General features: G+C 44.2%; 2 protein-coding genes across 2 annotated transcripts; both read right to left on the bottom strand.

The window, feature by feature from the left end:
- Positions 1-12599: 12599 nt before the first annotated feature.
- Positions 12600-14412, bottom strand: UBQLN3 (ubiquilin 3). The gene is given in 2 exon segments (XM_040258583.1): positions 12600-12626; positions 12628-14412. Coding segments are annotated over 2 exon segments (1812 nt in total).
- Positions 14413-19091: 4679 nt separating this feature from the next.
- On the bottom strand, positions 19092-20897 carry UBQLNL (ubiquilin like). Its single transcript, XM_040257653.1, has one exon. The coding sequence runs from the start codon at positions 20895-20897 to the stop codon at positions 19092-19094; it is 1806 nt and encodes a 601-aa protein (XP_040113587.1).
- Positions 20898-25658: the final 4761 nt, after the last annotated feature.

Genomic DNA, 25658 nt, shown 5'->3' with positions numbered 1-25658 from the left:
AATATGTGTAATTAATCTACCCAGTCTCACAGGGGTCTTGAGGCAGCTTTCATCTCTGAGGCTCCCCAGACTTGGTAACCCATCTGTTATACACGGTTTTAAGTGAGACAGCATAATGTTTGCAAAGAACTTGGAAATGCAGTTATTCTATGATCTCAACTCCCAGAGGGTCAGAGCTAAAACAACATAAATTAATGAAAAAGTAATGATTTGACTTAAGGTCTTTTTGACTTCAGTTCAGTTCAATTCAGTCACTCAGTCATGTCTGACTCTTTGTGACCCCATGGACTGCAGCACACCAGGCTTCCTTGTCCATCACCAACTCCCAGAGTTCGCTCAAACTCATGTCCATTCAGTCGGTGATGCCATTCAACCATCTCATCCTCTGTCATCCCCTTCTCCTGCCTTCAATCTTTCCCAGCATCAGGAGACCCTGAAATGAGTCAGTTTTTCGCGTCAGGTGGCCAGGGTATCAGAGTTTCAGCTTCAACATCAGTCCTTCCAGTGAATATTCAGGACTGGTTTCCTTTAGGATGGACTGGATGGATCTTCCTCTTTGACTTAACAGTTATGTAATTTGAGGTATATATGGCAAATAGAATTGTGCCTAGGGAGGGTACATATTTCAGCTATAAAAACAGGTAACAGTAACTGTCTAAGGCACTGTTTTGACTGCTCCAGTCAGGTGAGCCTCAAGAGTAAATTCTGTCTAATACCTGCAAAAATTATGGTTTTTCACTGTGAAAATGGCTACATCAAGCTGTCTGAGGCTTTTTCCATTATATACTTGACCATTTTTTCTGATTCTAGAGTTTCAAAGGACTACAAAGGTAGGATTTGGTTGCCTAAACTCCCACCTCTAGAAGATTGTTAGATGTGGGCAACATGAACACCTAGATCCTCCTAAAACTACATTGCTTATAATATATTAAGATGTATTCTTAAACTTTAGTTGATGTGAATGAATGTTTTCCATGTCCAACCCATATCAAGCCAATTTTGATAAAGATTTTCAGTCCCAATAAATTTTACAGAGTGATCCTTATGGCTGGCTGGAAGCAACAGCCTAGTGGGCCTCCTCTGGTAATGTCCAGGCCTTAAGAAAATTTCTATTATACAAATATTAGTACCAAACCCAGTTCCCATTGCGGATTCCATTTGGATTGCCCTCAGCAGAATAAGATATTCAAGCTAATGTTTCTGGCTTTTCCTTAGCTAGCATTCAGTTCAGTTCAGTTCAGTCACTCAGTCGTGTCCGACTCTGTGACCCCATGAATTGCAGCATGCCAGGCCTCCCTGTGCCTCACTCACTCCCAGAGTTCATTCAAACTCACGTCCATCGAGTCGGTGATACCATCCAGCCATCTCATCCTCTGTTGTCCCCTTCTCCTCCTGCCCCCAATCCCTCTCAGCATCAGAGACTTCCAATGAGTCAACACTTTGCATGAGGTGGCCAAAGTACTGGAGCTTCAGCTTTAGCATCATTCTTTCCAAAGAAATCCCAGGGCTGATCTCCTTTAGAATGGACTGGTTGGATCTCCTTGCAGTCCAAGGGACTCTCAAGAGTCTTCTCCAACATCACAGTTCAAAAGCATCAATTCTTTGGCACTCAGCTTTCTTCACAGTCCAACTCTCACATCCATACATGACCACTGGAAAAACCATAGCTTTGACTAGACAGACCTTTGTTGGCAAAGTAATGTCTCTGCTTTTTAATATACTGTCTAGGTTGGTCATAACTTTTCTTCCAAGGAGTAAGCGTCTTTTAATTTCATGGCTGCAGTCACCATCTGCAGTGATTTTGGAGCCCAGAAAAATAAAGTCTGACACTGTTTCCACTGTTTTCCCATCTATTTCCCATGAAGTGATGGGACCAGATGCCATGATCTTCATTTTCTGAATGTTGAGCTTTAAGCCAACTTTTTCACTCTCCTCTTTTACTTTCATCAAGAGGCTTTTTATGTTCCTCTTCACTTTCTGCCATAAGGGTGGTGTCATCTGCATATCTGAGGTGATTGATATTTCTCCTGGCAATCTTGATTCCAGCTTGCGTTTCTTCCAGTCCAGCATTTCTCATGATGTACCCTGCATATAAGTTAAATAAGCAGGGTGACAATGTACAGCCCCTTGACGTACTCCTTTTCCTATTTGGAACCAGTCTGTTGTTCCATGTCCAGTTCTAACTGTTGCTTCCTGAGTAATGCTCAAAATTCTCCAAGCCAGGCTTCAGCAATACGTGAACCGTGAACTCCCTGATGTTCAAGCTGGTTTTAGAAAAGGCAGAGGAACCAGAGATCAAATTGCCAATATCCCCTGGATGATGGAAAAAGCAAGAGAGTTCCAGAAAATCCTCTATTTCTGGTTTATTGACTATGCCAAAGCCTTTGACTGTGTGGATCACAATAAACTGTGGAAAATTCTGAGAGAGATGGGAATACCAGACCACCTGACCTGCCTCTTGAGAAATCTTGAGAATGTTCACCTCCTCCTTAAAGGACCTTGGACCACCTGGCTAAGCTTTAGCTCTTTCATCCCCCATTTTTTTTATTTAGGAGAATATGGTTGCCAGGGAAAGGGGCAGAGAAATCATTCTATAACTTCTTCCTACTGGTAAGGGGCACAGACAATAAATTGTTAAGGCAGCATATTCTCCTTACCCTTATATTGAGGATTTCTGATCCAGGAGCTCCAAGTAATATTTGGAGGAGTCTGTGACAATCATAGGAGCTTGAATAATCATTTGTAACTTAAGTGCTTCGTGCTGCTTAGATACAAAATTCATTATACAGTTACAGATATAAGGAGCAAACAACAAGAATAAGATAATTAAAATGACTACACTCAAGATAGTTTTCCAGGTAAACCATGATTGCATCTGCGACCAGAGTGGAACATCAAGGTAGTCCATTTTGAAGAGTGACCAGAATCTCTGCATCACCATTACTTTGTCTTTGAAGACACTGTATCCTTTAGAAGGAATAAACTAGACAAGTAGATTAAACGGCAGAGACCAAAAAATCAGTAAAAGAACTATTGTAATCAGCAGTCCAAGCAAGAATAGGAATCAGGTTACATTTGGTAGTAACTTTGATCTTGGTCTAGATACAGTCAACACTTGGGCTGCCCTGTTTATAAGAATGAAGCCATCTGGCATGTTCATATACATTTTGAATATAGGTATAACAAATTCAGTTAGTAGTTGAAAGAGTGACAACCTGAGCCTTAACAGACAAAATAAATCTTACCATTTCTTTTTAGGAGAATTAATCTGAACCACAACATACACAGCTGTTTTAAGGAGACTTATAGCCAGGTAACCGGAGAAGGCAATGGCACCCCACTCCAGTACTCTTGCCTGGAAAACCCCTGGATGGAGGAACCTGGAAGGCTGCAGTCCATGGAGTCGCTGAGGGTCAGACACGACTGAGTGACTTCACTTTCACTTTTCACTTTCATGCATTGGAGAAGGAAATGGCAACCCACTCCAGTGTTCTTGCCTGGAGAATCCCAGGGACAGGGGAGCCTGGTGGGCTGTCGTCTATGGGGTCACAGAGTCGGACACGACTGAAGTGACTTAGCATAGCCAGGTAGCGGTTGTCTAAGTTTGTCCAAGTAAGCTTTAGCCTCTTATTGTGGTATTAATGTATAAGCCAAAGTAGCTGTCACCATTAACAATATTAGTGTTTTTCTAAGAATAAGAAGATGCAAGAATTTGGGTTCAAGAAAATCTTTACCTGAAAATACTTAACTATCATCCAAAAGCCTGCTTTGTCCATTTTTTTATTTCCAGAACACGGAGCGAGTGCCTAATTTCTGATTTTTACCCTGAACTCCTTTCAGGGGATGTTGATGGTCAGCAGCTGTAGTGTTCATGACTAATCTTTGTAGAGGCAGATGGCAAGTGCCAGTTTCCAGTCATAGGGCCCCTTTATGGCCATGAGTTTGACCATGGTTGGGGGGCATTTCATGGCCATCTTGTCCTACAGTGCTGGGAAGGCTTGTTCTCAAGTCTATCACAGATTTCACCAATAGGCCTCTCAATGTCCTGTTACCAGACTAGGCCCTGTGACTAGCAAAAGTCTCTGGACAGCACCTGTCTCACTAGTCTCGGTCCAGGAAAATATTCTCTCTTGTTATTTCTTCTCATATACAGAGTCACACCACTATAGCTGTGGATTTCATATGGACTATATACCATCTTTATATCAGTGGCTCAGTCACATATTGATAATGTAAGGGACAACATGTTGAAACAAGCAGTATAGAAAACAATATATTAGTAGCAATAGTAAAATCATGAGTAAGGACTTAAGTCAAGAACTCAGGTATAGGCTAGTGACATCTCCAGGTCATCCGACTTAAGTTTGTTAAATGACTAGAGCCTGCTGTTATTCTCCTGGTTGTAGATCCTGGAGCATCTGACCTTTATTCAGAGACTGGTTACTGAAATAAGCTTTAGAAACAAACTCAGAGTGTCATTTTTAATAACTGAATTAAACCTCTTAGCAATATAACAGAAGCACAAGGAACTCAGAAGTGAATCTTAGTAAATGCAGTCCTTAATTCATAAAACTAGAACTTAATATGCAGTGAAACATAATAGATGCTATTGGCCTGACATCAGTTGGGTGGATTTTTCTTTTAGAGGTCCCCAGTATACTTAGAGATTTCTGTATATGTCAGGAGACAGTCTGTTTCACCTTGATGAGGCTGTTCAGAACCCAAGTGTCTCAATTTCTAGAGGGACAAGGCAGAGAGAAAAGAAAAATATTTTAATTTTACCCACAGGTGTAAATCACTAAACTGTTTTAAGCCATCAGTGACTTGAGAAGAATTTCTTTATATATGAAAACAATGATTAGAAGCCAGCGATGTGTCAGGCAAAAAATCATGAAACTTGCAATCATATTTAGCAGTCTATTTAATCTCATGCAACTGATCCCTTTGTTCTGCCATCCTTGCCCAAAGACAGAGGATGCCAGTGAAAGCGGTAGTCTCCCAACTTGTGAAGTTTTTTTGCTAATGTCGGTATGACCTGTCCAGCAAAGTGGGTGCTCCAATCACTAGAGATTACAGAAAACACATTTTAAACATGTCTTCTCCATTGTGAGACATTAACCCTGAAGCCAGGAAAGGCTTTTTATTATCAAATAAAAGTGAGTTTTTCAGGGAGCCAGGAAAAGCCAAGTGGCCATCTTGGATTTCCCATAGCCCCAACTATTTGGTTTATAGCCATTGTTTATCCATTTTAAGCTCCCTGATGAGGGGTTAATTTTTGTAGAAGCAGAGTGAGTTTTTTCCATGTGTGACATAGTCTGTTATCAAAAGCCATATTCCAAGAAAACTTTGTTCTTTTAACAGGGAGAGAAAACCAAATTCCAGCTTACATTCACTGTGAAGCAATAGTTGACTAAGCAATACTTAGTCAAAGTAACAATAAAAGAGTTCAAAGCTCAGGTTAATGTCTTAAGAAATATGTACCATGCACAAAACTCTCTTCCACTTGTCACAAACCTTTTTTTTTATACTTTCTGCACTTATCACATCCTTTGCCAATTTTAGAGATGAGTCACCTGTAGGTTTAGACTTACTTTCTTTTTCCTTAATAGAATGTAATTCCATTTATTATACCTTTTTATTAAAAACACACATCTTACTTTCCTTTAGCAACCTTGAACAGTACTTTATATCATCATTTTGTAGATTGGTAAATATAAATCACCCAAAGTTATAAAAGTATCTTCACAATGTCTGTGTTAATTAGATCAACAAACAGACATCAATACCAGGTATCAATGCAATAGTGAATATTTCCCAGTTTATACAAGACTGAAATTCATTTTGTTTAATTTTCTTGAATTTAGAACTGTTTGCTTTCTAAGCTCTTCTCTTTAGGCCAATTAAATACAGATCACTGATAATTAGCCTTTAGCAATTTTGTCCAAGGATGGAGATAAACGAAGACGCATAAATCTAGACAAGAGACCTCACAGTTTTCTGCTTGAAATTTAAGATGTCTCTTTGCACACACACACACACACACACACCCTTTTTTTTTTTTCCCATTGGCTTTAAGTTCTACCAATTTGATCATGGCAGGAGTCCCAGACAGAGTACGCTGTGTATCTCAAGGACATGATAAGAGGTAACTTCAGGTTTTTTCCCGGGTAGGTTTCTGTTTCTCAGGCAGGATTGGAGCTTCAAAAAAATTATTTTAATAAGCCAGTTTTTCCCTAATTGCATGTGCAAAAAGAACCAGCTTTGCAATTTCAAAAAGATTTCATTTTAACCAGTTTCCTTCAGAGGCTAAAGAATATCATGGCCATTCAATGTCAAAAATGTCATCCTTTCTTTTTGTAGTCATAATTTCATATCTAAAATGTTTAAACCAGAGAGTATTAAAGTTGGCTCTGATGACAGGGGTAGACTGCTGAGATGTTGTACCAGCAAGGATTGTCTCTCTGGGCAGGTGAGATCTTCTCTTATAGTAAAGAAAGCCTGTATATAAAGGACTTTTTAGGCTCTGGGGATCAAACTTATTCCACTTTTTCTAAGATACAATTCAAAGGGGTGGTTCTGGAACTGTCAGCTCCCATTTGTATGAGAGAAGAAAGCGGTGCACAGTGTGGTGGCTTTTTTCTACCAGAGGCGTCCCTCCCTGCTCTAGATGGGTGTGGAGACAGGTCTCCCACCTAAGCTTCCTTCCCTGGCCAAAGTTAACCTGTCTCCTACTGACACAGGTGTCTCACTATCCTCCCTCCCTCTTCTACCACCGAGGAGGGGTGGAGATGCACCAGGGGTAGACCTGATGGCATCTCAGACTGATGTCCAGTTTCTCACCGTTAAAACCTTGCCTTGATTTCCCCTTTTCCTCTGGTGCCACCCGGGGTAGAACAGAGTAGCCTTCTGGAATGTCTCCCAAGCTAAGACCACTAGGGGAAACATCCGTCTTTTGTGTGCCTGTGCACATCTTTGAGCATATTCCTGACCACAGTCGAAGCTGTAAGTCAAAAAGGGAGTCACAAAGGGATGAAGAGAAAACCCAGGATGTCCCTTCTGAGAGTTACCACATGAGTCTATGTGATAACAAAGGAGGTGATGGAGGGCCAGCCTGTGCAGAAAAAATAATCTTTCATATTCATGAAGGGTCAAGGCCAATCTTTCTATTCCTGTCCAGCAGATTGTTCAAAAAGAATACCTAAGGAGTTGAAACAAGAGCCACTGGAGAGCTTTCTGTGGTCCTCTAAGAGCTAGTGCTACCAAGGGAAGAAGCCTGCTACATTTCCAATCTGCCCAAATCTGGGGTTTCATGATCTGTGTCCTCAGGAATCTCATGCTCACCAGTAATGTCTCCATCCATACAGTCTGGAGGCACAGCCATGACAAGAATTTGCCTCTGGGTCTCTGGTGTCAAGATGGTAATTTCAGATGAGAGATGTCCCTGGAACTGGAGCTGCAGCTAGTTCCCTAATATGTTCCTTCCTGCGGTGTCCTATAAAACTTGGAATGAGGGTCTTGCTAGAAAAACACAACAACAGCATGGATTGCAAGTCCCCTGAAAGCCTATAATCTGGCACATTAGGTCAGTAGTTTTAATTCCCCAAGCAGTTATGAAATGGTCAGAGAAACCAGGAAAAACTGATAGGGAAAAAAAGATCAGTGCGCATGCTTCCGAGTTAGTAAAGGAGAGACTTTCAAGTGAAAGAGCAAGAGTCCCAGCTCTGAGGAGTCTTACCTTGTCTTGAAGATCCTGGATGGGTCCCCAAGAGGATAGCTACAGTGAACTGTGAAAGTGCCACTGGATTCATGGTCTCCGAAGAAGATATAACTCTGAGACCAAAGACAGGTCTCAGTCACTGAGAGCTTTGTGTGCAAAACTTTATTTAGAGTGACAGGACCAAGAAAGCTTCCGACATAGACATCAGAAGAGGGCAGGAGAGTACCTGCCTCACTAGTTTAAGCGGGGCCTTATATACTTTTCAATTAGCTGCTGAGAATAGATAAAAAGAATACCTCAAGATTGTAAGAGTTCCACCAGACCCTTTCCCAAGGTATACATCCTGAGATAACTTTGGCACAAGATTAGCCAAGGAGAACGGTTCCAGGCAATGTTTCTGGGCTAGATATATTGTTGCTGTGTAATCAGGGATATAAGTCTTAAGAAACAGGTTCCCAGGCAAGGGTTGTTACAATTATAATCATTAGCATGGAGCCTAAGAAAAGCATTTCCCTGAGTAAGACATTGTGCTTTGTGATCATTAGTGTGCTGAGTGACCTTAGCTAAAGAAAGACCAGTTCTTGGGTTAGATATATTGCTGCACAAAGCTAGGAAAGCATGAGTGAGAATGTTCACCTCCTCCTTAAAAGGCCTTAGACTGTCTGCTTAAACTTTAACTCTTTTATGTAGAATTAGCATATTAAATTAAAAAAAAAACATAAATAGCTACAAATGGACACTTGCCATTGGCACACGTCATCTACCTCTACAAGGATTAAATTGTGTGCTGCTGCTGACCTTCAACAGCCTCGGAAGGGAGTTCAGGGTGGAGAGCAGAAATGAGGCACTCTGTGCTCTGGAAAAAGTGGCAGGACAGGTCTTCGCATAACTATTTTCTGGAGCCAGTTAGCCCAGTTCTTGCCTCTCCTCATACCTAGAAAAGCACTAAATTTCTTAGATGTCTGCTCCTCAGGACTAGCAGAAACCTTTATCAGACCCTCTGTAAAAATAGGTTCTTGATTTTGCATGTACCATTCACCAAATTCACCATTCACCCATTCATCAAAATCACCTATATACTTGCCTTCCCCCTACCTCTTTGGAGCAATTTCTCAGAGTGATTAACATCTGAAATGTTGAATTCCCAGCTATCTCGCGACTCTCATGCTGTTCATTTTTTTTTTTATGCCAGAAATACACATGTACACATACGCTGGATACGGTAATGAAAATATTTCAATCAAGTGTAGACAGTGGCAGGAGTCAGAGGTGTAAAAATTCCAATCAAATACCACAAATCCTGCCCCTTTTCACTTTCCATGGGTAAGAATTAAAGCATTAATTAACTTGATTTACTGCAGCAGCTAAGTTGTAGACTCTGGAAGTACATTGTCTAATTTCAAATCCTGGCTCTATTATGCAAGAACTGTACAATTTTAAGCAATGTACTTCCTCTCTCTCTATGCCTCAGTTTTTCTCATCTGAAGTTAAGAATAAAAGATAATTGTGTGGATTCAGATGTAAAGAGCTTGGAAGAGTGGCTAAGGAAAGCCTCAATAACATCAATTGTTATTTAAAATTAAATGTAAGTAGTAAAACCCTAAGATATCCAGGAAAAAAAAAATGTACCCATGTATTTATAACATGAGATATTAGGGAAATATCATCAACTAATAAAAAACATAAATGCATAAAAACACTTTCTGGTTTTTAATACTTCTCTCTTAAATTGCTGTCCAGCTACCTGGCTGGCTAATTGTGATGCATATCAGCATTTCAGGCTTCCGTGCTCTTTGGCCTTCTAGAAAACCTCTTGGTCTGAGGAAGGGGTACATTTTCTTCGGGAATACTCAGGTCATGCTAGGCCCAGTATAACCAGAACCATGAGTCTGCTTCTCTTCCATCCACTCAGCCTCTTAGGTCGGGTCCTTCCAAGGCCCAGCTGATGCAGTATGAGAGTCAGAGCAGGGACTGCAACTGTGACATCTCTGGAGGCCTGCCCTTTCAGTAACCTCAGCCTGCAGGCATCTCCTCTATCTCAAACTCCAAAACTATTTTTCCCAAGCAGAAGGCCTGTTCCTCTAAGATGGTTTATTTGATTCCTATCTACCTAGCCTCCTCAACCACTTTATCATTTGGTCATTCACTTCTCCACTCATCATTCAACATTCATTTATTCAATAATTTACTGAATGTTTCCTTCATCAGCTGCTGGGTGGACAGTGACCTTCCCCACCCCAGGAATCTGCTTCCTTTGGACTCACCATGGAGCAGAACATAGGCTGATGAGTTCAGTCTCTGATGAGGCCCAAGCAAAGATTCCAAACACCCAGTCAACTGTAAAGGGCTCTCCATAGTTCAAGAAAAGAAAACAATGCAATAAATGAGAACTCTCTTCCCTACCCAGAACTTTTAGACCCAGATTTCCACCTACAGCCTTCTCTGGTAAGCTGGAATTTATCTTATATGAACCTTCAGGCTTTTCTTGGCCCATATGAAAAGCAGATAAAAGCAACATTTCTCTCCCTGAGTTTTTTCTCAGACCTATATGACTTCCCAGGGTTGAAATTAGAGATTACAATGTATAACTCTGGCAGTCAAAAGCAGCCCGGAGCCTTCTTAGTTACAAGAAATAAGACTTTCCTCTGCCTTTTGCCTAGTACCACCATAAACAACAGTTCATTGGATGTGGATAAGAACCCCTCACTGATGGAGAGTGAAGAGGGAGCAGAAAGGAGTCTTGAAGCCTCATGCTCCACTGGAGATTAAAACCTAAAACAATGGGAGAAAGTTGTCCTCAAAGCTCATTTTATCTCTAAGGCACATGATGGTAGCTCACAGGTAAAGGCAGCTTGATCCAAGTATCCTAGGTTCCAGGCAGAGCTTTTATTTCTCCCTAAAAGGACTCCCAATACTGAGTCTCTGACATTTAAACACATATACACACCATGGCCACTTTCTACTATAATGATATTCTCTTTCAAAGACCCTTTTCTTTCCTTGACTGGATTATGCATGCGTGCTTGCTAAATCGCTCAGTTGTGTCCAACTCTTTGAGACACTATGGATTGTAGCCTGCCAGGCTCCTCTGTCCATAGGATTCTTCAGGCAAGAGTACTGGAGTGGTTTGCCACGCCCTCCTCCAGGACATACTCCTGACGTGAGGATGGAACCTGCCTCTCTTATATCTCCTGCATTGGCAGAGGGTTCTTTACCACTAGCGCCACCTGTTAAGCCCTGACAGGAATATAGCATTATCTTTTTTTTTTTTTAAGCACATCTATGATAAAACTCTAACAGACTGTATTTTGTGTATATGCTCAGACACATGCACATAATTTGGCCATGTGAAAGTGTGAATATGTATTTTGTGTTAGTGCATTACTCCATGATGTATTTACCCACGTGAACCTACGGGCACATTTATGGGCTGGAAGCCATGGTTCACTCACATGATAAGTGAATTGTAACACTTCTGCCCCAGATGCATGTGGGTATTGGGAAGCATCCCTGAGTGCAAATGGGTCTGAGAGGCCGAAGGCACCTCCTCTGTGCTATGCACACCCTCTCTCAGCGCCTTTGTACATAATGACTTTTTTACTGGAATACTCTTCCCTCCTCCCTCAAAACTTTACCTACTTAACTCTTACCACTCTTTTAGATTTTTAGCTTAGAGCTCACACTCACAAGCCTTGCCTGTCTCTATAGAGTAGATCAAGCCTCTGTTTTGCTATTTCACAGACCCCCATTTTTTATAACACTCATCATAGCTTGTGATTATATATAATGAGCACTGTTTGAACAGTTCAGCTACCGTCATAAATTCATGAAGGCAGTATCATGCCTCTTACTCACATTGAATTCCCAACCCCTAGCAGGATGCCTAGCACAGGATAGGTAATCAATTTCTGAGTGCAATAGTATAAGAAAGACAAATCTGGATCCATGGCAGTGGAATCAACTACAAATCTGGCTACCAAGAACAGTAGTTTTGTAAACTCGATAAGATCAGGGAATCTTGGAACTCAGCCTGATTCCTGCTCTATTGCTGTCTCAGGGATCAGGATCAAATCCAAAAATGGAGAGCCGACTATGGGATAGAGTTCAGGGACAATAAAAATAAGAAGCTGTGCCCACTTTTCAGTCTGGCTGGGGGTAGAGAGCCCCAGAGAACACAGAGTATGTGGTGGCAGCTCCAGCAGGACTCCAAATCTGGGGAACCTTTGGAAGGACACATGGAAGGCTGCAGTCCTCAGCTCACCCTCCTGTGTTCCCTGTGCCTCTTTTTCTTCTAGCCTCATACCTTTCAGTTTCCCCTCCAAGCCCTCCCATCCATGCAGAGATAGCTCTTATCACCACCTTTCCTCCTATACAGTCCCTCTTTTCCCATAGCCCACAAATAATCAGACTCAGGCAGCAGATGACATTGGAGATTGGATGTAATTACATCTCATGATAGGCATTAGCAGAACTCAGACCATGACCCCATGATGGTACAGTGACAGGGATGGTTGGGTCACTTATAGCACCCCCACCCTGCTCTGGCTCTCATTCTTCCTCATTGACTCTGGAACAACATTGTCTCTGCAGTAAAGAGTATCATAGTAAATTTGCTTCATAGTGCAGCTGCATTCAAGAATGGCTGGGGTGAGGGGAGTTAGGGACGGGGCTTTGGGGGGAGAGGCACAGAGGGAAAGATAAGGTCTGAACAACTACAGCTCCTACAACTGCTTCAGCTTCTCCACAGCAGCATCCACATCACCTCCTGTGGCAATGAGGGCCTGGAGATTGGCTTCCGGATTCAGGAAGCCCATGGCCTGCAATTGCTCCAGCTGCGCCCTGAAGTGAGTCTCGAGCATCTGCTGCTGGGGATTGGAGCCAGTCAAGGCTTGCAACATCTGGAGGAAGGGGGTGGAATGGAGGCCCAGCTCCATAGAGCCCTGTGCTGAGGGAACCTCAGGAGCTAGGGGAGGCGAAGGATCCTCAGGCACAAGGGGACTCTCTCTAGGCTCTGTATCTCCCGCCATACTTCCCAGCCCTGTTAGACAAGGCATGAACCAGAGGAAGAGGCGAGGGGCTTCAGTAGCCAGGATCTGCAGACCCTGCTCAATCTGCAGCAGGGCATGCATGGCACGTGGGTTTGCCATGGATGCCTGAAGGTGCAGCAGCAGTGGCAGTTGCCAGCGCATCTCGTCCTGCAGCTGTGGGGCCTGATTCATGCTGTTTGGCCTCAGAGATCTTGGATAAGCTGATGGTGGCAGCCAGACATGCTCAGGGATTCCAGCAGTAGCTGCTGTGGGCAAAGGTGGGGAAGGAGCGAGTGGGGTCCTATTGGCAGCAGGCCCCAGCCCAGAGACAAGATCAGGCATGTGGGTGCTATGGCCAGCGGAACCATTCCCGGCACCATCTTGACCTCCATCTTTTCTAGCACTGCTCTCCGTGGGATACCTCAGGAAGGCTGAGCAGGAGGGCTTTCCCTTGATTGCAACTGACTCCTTGGGGAGAGTCTGGCCTGACTCAGGTTCCTGGGATGAGGGTGAAGCTGGAGGAACTTGGTTTCCTGGTGGTGGAGGTGGTTGTTCTTGGCTTGGACTGAGGGTAGATGTCATCCCCTGTAGATAGGTTCCCAGGGACTGGGGGGTCTCATGCAATTGTTGGAGATAGTCATAGAGCCCTATATTCCCTAGAATATTGGGAACCCTATTTCTAAGTTCAGATATATCCTGGTCCCCAGGCCTCCTGCCCCTCCTGCCAGCTGAGCCTGCATATGTGGAAGTCCAGGGATTGGGGAGAGGGTCACAATTCTCCATCCTTGAGGGTTGGCTGCTGCTGCTGGTAGCATTAGCAGTATTAGTGGTAGCAAAGGGATTCCCACCAAAATGCTCCTGGATGGCATTAAGCATGGGGTCCATAATATCTGTATACATGGTTCGGAGCACATTGTAGCCACCCGGGATGCTCTCCAGGTTGCTAAGCGCCCGGTCCTGGCTGCGCATCATCTCTTGCATCATGGCAGGGTTACGTAGAAACTCCAGTGTCTGCCGCATGATTTCAGGATTGCTGAGGATGTGCCCAATCTCAGGGTTGTGCTGGATCAGTTGCTGCATACGGGGATTGTCAAGAACCAACTGGCGCACCAGGCCTGTGTTGGACAGCAGACCCTGGATGAAGGGGTCGTCAATGATCTGAGCCACAAATTCAGGCACAGATACGTGCTGCCACACCAGTGAGCTCGGCTGGTCAGGGAAATCACCCAAGGTCAGGCCTAGCCCATTGAGGCCTGTGAGGACACCCAAGCTAAAGGTAGGTGGCCCATCCGCTGGGTAAATGGAGCTTGGCTGAGGGAGTGACCCAGGGCTCGGGGCTGGGGTAGGGACTGAAGCAGCTGGGCACTCGTTGCCCGTGGTGCGACGCTGCATCTTGATGACCAGGTGGACGGTGAGGCCATCTCGGACTCCACACTGTGCCAGCGAGTCAGGGTCCTTGAGGATTTTGCCAGCAAAGATTAGGATCAGCTGATCAGGGTGGGCCTTAAAGCGCTGGGATATCTCTTCCTTCAGCTGCTGGATGGTGCAAGTGTCTGTAACTGAGAAATCCTCCTTGTCCTTAGGCGTCTTCACTGTCACCTTGATGAGGTGGGGATCCTGGACCAGCGCTGGGCTGCCCTGTGGCAGGGCCTCTCCACTTTTGGCCATAGTGGGCAGCAGGAGGCCCAGGTCTGTGGGGACACAGCTGCGGGGAGCGGGATGGGAGACCGAAATCATCCTTTTGGGCAGTGGTGAAAGGAAAGGTGAGCAGGGGGAGGACTTGGGGTCTCAGGGTGTGGGAACTAGAGAGTCCACATGGAAGGGGCTCTGAGGGCATGGCATAGGATGCCTTAAGAGGATTTGGGGTTGGAGAGATGGTGATGATCATGGGAGGGAAATCTGAGGCCCTAGGAAAGAGGTTGATTGTTGACGAATAAAGGGCAAGGGAAGCCTGAAGGACTTGGTTTGGGGAATACATACCGATCAGCCGTGGCCCCGTCCTTCCTCTTAAATAGGACTCCAAACTTCCCTCATCTTGCTGAACAGCCACCCCTGAAGCCTTCTACACCAGAACCCACTCCACCAGGTCATCTCTGTGACCTCAGCACTGACATCATGGCCTCATACAATGGATTCCTGAGACTTCTCCAAGGTACTTGGGATTCTTGGGGGCTTCATCTCCCCCCACCCTTCAACTCTTCTACTTCCTTTATCTCAATTGCCTTCTTCATAATGAGGGTTCTGGGCTGACCCTTCCTTCTCAAGCCAAGTGTTCTGTTTTCACACAACCTGGTAGGTGGTATGTGGATATTCAGACAGGGGTTGGACAATTAAGAAAGGCTTCTTGAGCCCTTATGTCCCCATGAAGACCCTAACTCAGCTACTTGCTAGTTGAGCCTCTTCTTGGCATTGTTATGTTCCTATGTCCTCTCTGATTCAACATTAGCCACGATATATCAATCAACATATGGACTTTCTGATGAGTAGGATGTAGAGTATGAAAGAGAGGTTCAAGATGAAATAAACTTTTATTTTACCTTTTTTTTTCCCTATTATTATTATCCTCCAGAAAAATTCAAAGAATGGATTGGCTATTTGTTAAGGTAAAAAGACCAGGAAATAAGGTTGTTAAATAGAAAGTTAAGTTCAGTCTATTTCATATCCAAATGAAAATGTTAAGACGATAGTTCTACACTGTGAGGCTGACTTCATCAGCATCAACAGAGTATGTGGAGCGGTGTGTGTGTATATGCAGTAAAAGGACACAGGTAAAAAGACTGAATTATGGACAGTACAATATTTAGAAGTCTAAAAGATTGGATGAATTCAGCAAAGGAAATTGAGAAGAAATAAAACATTAAGTCAGAAAAGGAAACTAGAGAGAGAAAGGAGTCAAAGGACAAAGTTTCAAAAAAAGAGAAAGTAAACAAGTGCGTCAAATGATTCTGGTAGGTAAGTAAGTGAGGACTGAGAATTGGCTACTGCATTTGAACAAGAGAGACCAGTTAGACTGAGAGCCACAATGACACCAAGTCTGGAAGAGTGGTGAGGTCAGAAAACCTGATTGGAGTGAGTTTAAAAGTAAATGGATTGAAAAGGAAGTGGATCCAATAAGAGTAAATGAAAAAAAGCTGATGGCTGCACAGAAATGGGTAATAAATCTTTTTTTGTTTTTTTTTTGTTTGTTTTATTAAGATGAGACAATTATAATATACTTTCATTCTAATGGAAACAATCCAATAAGGAAGAGCACAGTGATGCAGGAGAAAGAGAAAACAGTTGCAAGAGCAAATTGTTGAGAAGATAGAGGGATTGGAATCAAATGCCCAAGTGAAGAGCTTGATTTAGGATCATGAACAGTTTACTCATTAAAACAGGGTGCAAGGTGGAGTATACAGGTATAGATGCAAGATAGTTGGTTGAATTAGTGGCAGACAAAGGTGAAAGTCACTTTTGATCACTTTTGTCTTCTTGTTGGAATAAGGAAAATATCATCTGAGACTGAGAATAGATATTAAAAGGCTGTTGAAAGTTTTAGGAGAGCATAAAAGGTATGAAATAATCATCTCAGAGGATATGGCTAGAGCATTGGATCTCCAAGTGTGATCCTTAGATCAGTATCATCAGCATCCCCTGGAAATTGTCAGCTATGCAGAATTTGGGGCCTTCCTGTAGAGCCAAAGAATTGGAAACCCTTGGAATGAAGCTCAGAAATCTGGGGGTTTTAACACACCCTCCAGGTGATTTCTGATGCAAATTCTAATAAAAAGCATTAAAATAAGAAAATGTATTAGGCATACAAACAAACCAACTAAAGCCTTGGTAATAAATTTAAATAAGACTAGTCAGCACAGTTATATGATTTTCTGTGCCTACACAGAGATTAGGCAGGGTTGGATTTAACTGTTATAACCATTGTGAGTTTGCTAGGTGGGTATTATATCAGAATAATTATGATAGACTGAGTAGTGTTGAAGCTAGAAAATCATGTTTGGGAACCTAAAGTAGGTACATGGAGAACATGTACCTCACTTCTAAGTCCACAGAGAATGAAAGAAACAGTCATCACTGCTGGAGAAGCAATCTTCTCAGTGAACACCCAGATATTAGTCACAGCAAAAAGGTGAGGGAACATTGAGAGATAAGGTTGTAGGTATGACTTTCACTGTTGCTAAACTGCATCCTGAAAGGTAGGGTGGGAAAAACTGACAAGTGGAAACTGAGTCACATGAGGGAATTTCAGAGCATATTGAGAGAATCAGGAAGATAATCTGGGGAATTTGGGCTCCTTATGTAAACTGAGGATAAAAGATATAACTGGATTAATAGAGATATCTCAATGGGGAGGTGAAAAATCTGTTTCTAGCTATAATTTTCTTTCTTGAGGGGGCTTCCCCGTGGCTCAAATGGTAAAGAATCTGCCTGCAATGCAGGGGACCCAGGTTTGATCTCTGGGAGAAGGAATGGCAATCCGCTCCAGTATTCTCAGTTAGATTGGAATTTGCCCTGCGTTTCTCCAACTCTGAGTCTTTGTCACTCAGTTGTGTCTGACTCTTTGTGACCCTTTGGACTATAGTCCACCAGGTTCCTCTGTCCAGGGGATTTTTCAAGCAAGGATACTGGAGTGGGTTGCCATTTCCTTCTCCAGGGGATCTTCCCTACCCATGGATTGAACTTGCATCTCCTGTATCTCTTCCACTGCAGGTAGCTTCCTTACCCACTGAGTCAGATTTTCCTGATGGCCCAGATAGTTAAAGAATCCTCCTGCAATGACGGACACTCTGGGTCAGGAAGACCCCCTGGAAAAGGGAATGGCTACCCGATCCAGTATTCTTTCCTGGAGAATTCTATGAACAGAGGAGCCTGGCCGGCTACAGTCCATGGGTCACAAAGAGTCAGACATGACTGAGTGACTATCACTTCACTTCATTTCTTTGACCTGTTTCTTTTTGATAGGTCATGGTGGTGGAGTGGGACCTTTGGCAGCAGATTTACTGAAGCACTGGGAGCTTAATGGAGCTTCCTTTACTCTTGCTGATGGTCACATCAGGGCTGAAGGATGGGTGACCTGTGAGGACCACAGAAATCTGAATATCCCTCACCTCCTCCACTGCTCCTGCCCTAGTCCCAGACACCACTGTCTCTCACGTGCTAGAACGAGTGTTTTTGCTTCCAGCTTTCTCTTCTACAACAGTATTCCCCTCTCAGCAACCAGACTGACATATTGAACTACTCTATTCCTTTGCTAAAATCTAGCAATAATTTTGTTTTGTATTCATAGTAAAATCCAAAGTGATCACCAGATCTACAAAGCTCTTCATGATTTCTAATAATTCTCTTTTTCCCCTCATTTTTTAGTTCACTTCTCTCCAGCTCCACTGTCCCTTGTTATTCTTCAAACACAACAAGAGTACTCTTATCTCACAGCTTTTCCTCTTATGCAGCCTCCTCTGCCTGGAACAATGCCTGGAATTGTATGTTTTGCTCTCCCAAGTCCTTGTGATTTCTGCTCAACTGTCTCCTTTCAGAGAGGCCTTCCTTAATGATCCCCCCATTTAGAACAGCTTATCCACTGCATTTTTTTTTATAGCACTTGTAAACACCTCATGTAGCTATACATTCAGCTGAATTTCCCAGAGTAGGAAATGGTAACCCACTCCAGTATTCTTACCTTGAGAATTCCATGGACAGAGGAGCCTGGCAAGTTGTAGTCCATGAGGTTGCAAAAGGTTGGACACCACTGAACACACATACATGTAATTCTCTCTTTTCGTATGAGTATGTTATGACTGTCTTCCCTACATGTGGGTCTACTTTGGGTCTCTAAGCATTTGTGTGCAGCTGTCTATACACATTATTATGTGTACTGTGTGGTGACTTTATATGCCTATATATGTGAATCTTTGGCTGTTAGCCATGTGTGCATATGTGTTTGAGGTTATATGTGCATATTCTTGGATATGTGAGAATGCCATGATGTCTGTACATGTAATTCTGTGGGTGCAAATATGCTTTTCTATTTTAATATATGCATGTGGTTATGTCTGTGTGTGCTCATGCATGTATGGTACATGAGGTAGGGTTATTACACATTGACAGTTGACTTTTTTGTAAAAAAAAAAAAAAAAAAAAAGGCCAAACTTCAGATGGGGTCAAGTTGATGTAGCCATTTTATTGACAAATCTCTCAGCTATGGCCAATGGTCTATTATTCAGTAAGGAAAGCACTGTTTGGTTTTTCCCATTCTAGGACTTCTCCTAACCAGAAGCACCAGAAAAGATGAAGGCAGATGAGGTAGTCAAATGGGTTGGCAGGCAGGCAGCGAAGCAAATAGGTAGGCCCAGTGGTTAGGATCCCTGGGATCTCCTGAGCTTCTGGATGGCAGCGCTGGTGTCTCCCTTGGTGGCAATGAGGGCCTGCAGATTGGCATGATGGTTTGCAAATCCCATGGCCTGGAGATATTCCATTTGCTTGCTGAAGCGAGTCTCAGGGGCTTGTAGAGGGTGGGAAGAGTCTCCAGCTAGGGACTGTAGCCTCTGTAGCACTGTTCCCGATTTGGGACAGGACTCAGGTCCTTTAGGCTCAGCCATGTTGGACACATCCCAGGTCCAGGGCACTGTGTCAGGGTAGCTGCAGCTGGGAGCAGGAAGCCAGCCCAGGCCCCATAGGTAGGGCGCAACCCAGGGGAGAAGAACAGGAGCCTCAGTGGCCAACAGCTGCAGGCTCTGCTCAATCTGCAGTATTGCTTGTGATGCTTTAGGGTTGGCTAGAGCTGTAAGTATATCGGAAAGCTGAGTCTGCTGCAGAAATGCAGGCAGTTGCTGCCTCCACTGTTCACTCAGCTGGGGCACACTCATGAACAGCATCAACTGGGCTGCCAGGGAAGGGTTGTTCAAAAGCAGTTGCATCATGTTTCCTGTGATCTGGGAGCTGGTCTGCTCATTTGACTGCTGGAGATCATCTGGTTTCTGGTTAGAGCTATCTAGAGAAATGGTGGCATCTTTGTCTTCTGCCTGGGGCAGCTGGTTGAGCTCTCTGCTAGGTAAGGCTGGTATCCCAGTTGGCTGCTCCATTGCACAAGCACGACTCTGACCATTAGTGGAGTTAGAAGTACTGGCTCTGGAAGTATGATTTGCCATGCTGGGGGGAGAACTGGCTGAAGTGATTGAAGATACACCTCGAGAACTAGCATAGATGACTCGGGCTGTAGGGGGCTGTGGGAGATGTTCCTGTTGTTCCTGGGACGGTGGTGGTGATGGGAATGAAAACTGTACTTGCTCTGGCACTTGTCCTCCCAGGAGAGCTGTGAAAATGTTGCCCCCAAATGGATCTTGTGTGTTGTTGAGCATCTGATCATTGAAATCAGCAGAACTCTGACCTGAGGCATTGTCCCATCCTGGGACAGTCTCTAAGCCTACATATGACTGTGGGTTCGGTGGGCTCTCAAGATTCTGTGCAGGTTGCTGGATCTGCATCATCTCCTGAATCACTGCCAGGTTCCTGGCCAGCTCCAGAGTCTGCCACAGGATCTCGGAATTGTCAAGGATGTGTGAGACCTCTGGGTTCTGCTGCATCGATTGCTGCGTGTCTAGGTGTTCTGAGATGAACTGTCTCATGAAGTCTGTGTTGGACAGGAGTTGCTGGATGCTAGGATTCTCCAGTGTCTGTGCTACGTGCTCTGGACTACCCACTTTCAAGTCCTGGGTATGCACCTTGGGCACGTCCTCTGAGAGAGCTGACTCCACTGGGGTGTAACCCACACCAGCAGATTGGTATACCCCACTGCTGTTTCCTTTGGTGTTTTTGTCCTGGTGGCAGGGATGGGCTAGGGATCTGGAGCCATTTTTGGACTTGATGACCACGTGGATGGTGTGACCGTCCAGGATGCCCCTCTGGCTCAGCATGTCATGGTCTTTGAGAAGGCAGCCCATGAAGACAAGCACTAGTTGGTCCATTTGGCACTTAAAGTGAGCCGATAGCTTCTGCTTGAACTGCCTCACCAAGGTATCACTGGCTATCACAAAGTCTTCCTGCTTGCCTGGTGTCTTCACTATCACCCTAGTGACACCCAGAGAGATCTTCTTCTCTGCAGGCAGCCCTGAATGATGCCCACACTGGGCCATCCTGGGTGTCTGAGCAATGACATGTGGCATGGACCTTAGTGGGTGGGCAGATGGGGAGCAGGTGGAAGCAGGGGCAGAGGGGTGAGGGCGGGCAAATACTTCCTCTGGCCTCTGTTTCAGGCGTTGCATTCTCAGGCCACAGGCTGGTTTCCTTGTTGCCCCAAAGGGGATGAGTGACCAGACTGGGGCCAGGTATTTTGTGATGTTGTGCCCCCACCCCAGTTCTCCAGATATGGCCCAGCTGAGGCCGGTTGTGGCTACTAATTCATTCTTGATATAAAGTAGGCTAAGTGGAGATGACTCCTGCCAGGGCCACCCCTCCCCCGGCCCCACCCACCAAAAGCACAGCTCTTGAGAAAAGGGATATTGTGATGTCAACCCAAGCCTCACAGTCTCTGGCTGAACTAGTTGGGAAAGGAAACCTATTTGTGGAGTCTGGGTCTTCATAATAAAAGAAAATAAGACACTTTTTACAGGAAATAGAGGGCAAAGTTCTCAGAGTACAGCTATTAAAAGTACAGGCTGCTTAGTCGTGGTAGCTCAGTCCTGTCCAACTCTTTGCAACCCTGTAGACTGCAGGCTCCTGTGCCCACGCTATTCTCCAGGCCAGAATACTGGAGTGGGGTGCCATTTTCTTCTCCAACAAACTGCTTACGTAGTCCATATGTTTCTCTGTGGTGCTGTGTGTGAGTCCCTTGTGGGGATATCAGGCTTGTGAATGAAAAGCTGCTGCTACTGCTGCTGCTAAGTCGCTTCAGTCGTGCCCAACTCTGTGCAACCCCATAGACAGCAGCCCACCAGGCTCCCCGTCCCTGGGATTCTCCAGGCAAGAACACTGGAGTGGGTTGCCATTTCCTTCTCCAATGCATGAAAGTGAAAAGTGAAAGTGAAGTCGCTCAGTCGTGTCCGACTCTTAGCGACCCCATGGACTGCAGCCCACCAGTCTCTTCCATCCATGGGATTTCCCAGGCAAGAATACTGGAGTGGGGTGCCATTGCCTTCTCCATGAAAAGCTGAGTCTATTAAAATCATAGGTAAAACCACATACTTGTAGGTAAGAAAGAAATTTCTTCCACAAGAAGGAGTTTATTCCTTTCTTAGCGATCTGTAAAAAGTGAAGTCTTAGAAAGGAAAGGTGGCACTAGTGGTAAAGAACCTGCCTGCCAATGAAGGAGATGTTAGAGATGCGAGTTTGATTTCTGGGTTGGGAAGATTCCCTGGAGGAGGGCATGGCAACCCACTTCAGTATTCTTACCTGGAGAATTTCATGGATAGAGGAGCCTGGTCCATGGAGTCGCAAAGAGTTGGACATGACTGAAGTGACTTAGCACATAGAAAGGAAAATGGAGCAAGACAAAAGCTTCTTCAGTGGAAGAGAAGGTTTGTTTTTCTCTGGGTTGAGATTGTGAGATTCTAGACTTAACTGAGAGTGTTCCTATGCAGTGGGAAAAGATTTCCTCTATCCTAGAATCAGGAGTAGGGCTAAACAGGGAAAATCCTCCTAGAGGCACAACAAACTGAAGGTGAATGAAACCTTCCTTGCTAAGTATTTTTATTTGCTTATCATTTGGTCTTTTCTACACAGTGCTACAGCAGAACTTTTAAAATAATTTCTTGCCATGTCCTAGCCCAGTCTTGAGTTGCATACCTTTGTGTTGAAGCGTTAAGGGGGAAATTTGTCTGTAAATCAAGAGGTGAGCATAGAGTTGACTTAGCAGTGAAATTCCTAACAGGGCAGGATTAGGCATCTAAAAGCCAACATCGTTTACTTTTTATTTGACTAGCAGGTGAATTTTCTGTTAAAGGACATATTAAAATATTTTTACATTTATTGATATTTGGGTATGGATGGAAATATTGTTTATGTAACAGTTGGAATTCATGTCTGATTTGGATACAATATTTGTAAATGTATGTATATGTGAAAGTGTAAGCATAAGACAGTGTGTGTGTAGTACTCTGGTATCCTCTGTGCGACTGAGAAGACTTTAGGGTCTGAAATCTTGAACATTCCATGTACCTGCATGGACAGAAGGTACATCATATCATCATCAGAAACATACATCAGATAAGTACAAGCAGATAGTCTTGGCCTGACCAAAGAAACTAATGACAGTCAGCCAGCAGACTTTCTGCTATCATATCAAATGATTCCTTTTATAGACGGTCTGGATCTTTAGCCCCATCCATGTCAAAGTTCTTCATGTCTCAGCCTTCCATTGCTTAATTCCTAGAACAGGATTTAGGTCTAAGGCCTTCTCTCAACTGCATTCAAAGTGAAATTGATCAGGACAGTGAAGTGTTAATTTTCACACAAAGATACTGCCTCTTTTCTCCCCAGGTACAGCATAGGAGGTTGGGGATAAGACAAGAAACTTCCATATCTCACTTTAATGATCAACTCCCTGTATCTTCAGCACTGGAGCCAGAGGATCTCAGCCTCAGACACAGAGATTTCTAAACCTAGCTTAACAGACTCCTACAACTGGAAGAGTTGGAATCACAGTTTTCAAAACACAGATGAGATTTTTTTAAAAAACTATGAATCCAGCTCCTACAGTAGGTTTCTGGTAAAGAGGGGGTAACTTTGCCCAGCTAATGTTTCATTTCCCAATGAAACTTCAATCAGATTGCTATTAAAGAGGACTTTAATGTGCAGATTGAGATATTTATTGTCAAGAACTAACTAGATATAATCAATAATCCCAATCATTAGAGCTGATGGCTATTTTGAGGAATGGTCCACCTGGAGGGTGAGGAAAAGGCCACACTTCTATAAATCCTCTGCCTTGAGGTCTCAGGGTCTAGAGGATTTTTTCAGTTTGACAGTTTGGGGAGGTTCCCAAGCCCCAAAGGGCCTTTTGGATAGTGGTCTTGGTAACCTATGCTTCAGTTCCAGGAAGCCAAGAAGCATAAATAATCAGGAAACCATCACTGTAGACACAGAACCTGTGATCAGAAGGTTAGTAGTTAATGCCTTATGGTGTTTGCAGCATCTTATCCAGCATGATGCTGAGACGGCACTCCCAGTGGTATCAAAAGCATAAAAACTCTCCTCTTGGCCAATGCTCAGGGGGCGTAAGGCATATAGCGCCCTGCAGGTCATGCAGGACCCTGACATGGCTGGCTTACCCTGGCTGGTGTGCCAGGTTTCCTCTACCTGTAGAGTGCTGGCATTGAAATGACTCACACCAGGTAACCCTTGGCCACCTGAGTGGCACAGGGCACCCACAGCCCCTTATCACCACTAGCAAAATATAAATCCTTCCAGGGCACACCAGCGTGGGAGCAGCAGTTGTTGTAGGCGGCACTGGACAGCAGACACTGTTGCACCAGGGTGTTAGAAGAAAGGCCTACCTGGCCATGGCAGCTGTGCCAACTTAGTTAAAGCACATGAAGTTCTTGTAAAGTATTGCCACCACCATTGCCATAGCCCATTTTCCTCTCCTCAGAGTTCTGCAGCAATACCAGATCTTCAGAGGATTTGTATAGCCAGTAGTAGTCAAAGTACCTAGGCCAAGCCTCACACCAAGATTATCAGGGTTAAAAAAAGCTTAAAAAAAAAAAGAGAGAGAGAGAAGCCTGGGACTTCCCTGGTGGTCCAGTGGTTAAGAATCTGCCTTTTAATGCAGGGGACATGGGTTTGATCCCTGGTCAAGGAACTATGATTCCACATGGCCCGAGGCAGCTAAGCCTGTGCACCACAACTTCTGAGCACAAGCGCCACAACGAAAGATCCCAAATAAGACTCGATGAAACCAAATAAATAAATAAATAAAATACTAAAAATAAAAAGACCAAGCGAGTGTCCTAACAGTCGGGGCTTTGGGAGTCAACCAGAATTGACTTGTAATCTCTCTTCTTTTACTTATAATATATTATGACAACACATATCTGTAAAAAAGAAAAAAAAATGTGGTAACAGTAATAATATCAAAATCAACTGCAATGATGCCCAGTGGGCACTATACATGCATTATCTCATTCAATTATAGTAAAAGCACTGTAAGGAAAGTTTAAAGAGCCCTGGGTATAAAAGAATTTGTTCTTGAGATAAAACCAGGCTGGGGATACAACTGCTTTGGATTATGATGGGATTAGAAATTCTAGACAGTGGGTTTATAAAGGAAGCTTTTGGAGCAGTTTGCACCATCCTTAACCCATGAAAGGATCATTAGGAGGTGACCTGTTAGGTCTTGGCTAAGATTATCCAGGGGCATGCTTAAAATAGAGGAAGCTGAGCTGGGGCCACAAAGAAACCTGCATTTAGGGTACAGTAGGGTTCCTTTGGAATAAACCTGGTCGCAGAAGAGAAATTATCCTGGACTCACCTGGCATCTGCAGGCAGAGGGGCCATCCAGTAGAGGGAAGAGTTTGGGCTGGGTGTCGAGTCTTGGCCCCAGGCACTTGTCTTATACAAGAAGTCTCTCCAATTAAGCTGTACCACAAGGGGTTTGACAGACTTCCCTCATAGCTCAGTTGGTAAAGAATATGCCTGCAATAGCAGGAGACCTGGGTTCAATTCCTGGGTGGGGAAGATCCCCATGAGAAGGAAATGGCAACCCACTCCAGTATTCTTGCCTGGAGAATCCCATGGGCAGAGGAGCCTGGCAGATTAAGGTCCAGGGGGTCACAAGAGTCAGACACAACTTAGTGACTAAAGCACCACCACAAGGGGTTTGCTGGCTTTCTGGAGGCCTCTGTGGGCACAGGAACCTAGAGAAGAGTTCAGGAAAGGTATGAGCTAGGTGTGCTACGCTCAAGAGTGCATCTGTCTCAGTCTGCATCCCT

Source organism: Oryx dammah, unplaced genomic scaffold (genome assembly GCF_014754425.2).
Source record: "Oryx dammah isolate SB20612 unplaced genomic scaffold, SCBI_Odam_1.1 HiC_scaffold_17, whole genome shotgun sequence".
In the NCBI taxonomy this organism is placed as follows: Eukaryota; Metazoa; Chordata; class Mammalia; order Artiodactyla; family Bovidae; genus Oryx; species Oryx dammah.
Note: the sequence above shows the minus strand (reverse complement) of the source record. Positions and strands in the feature narration are given on the sequence as shown.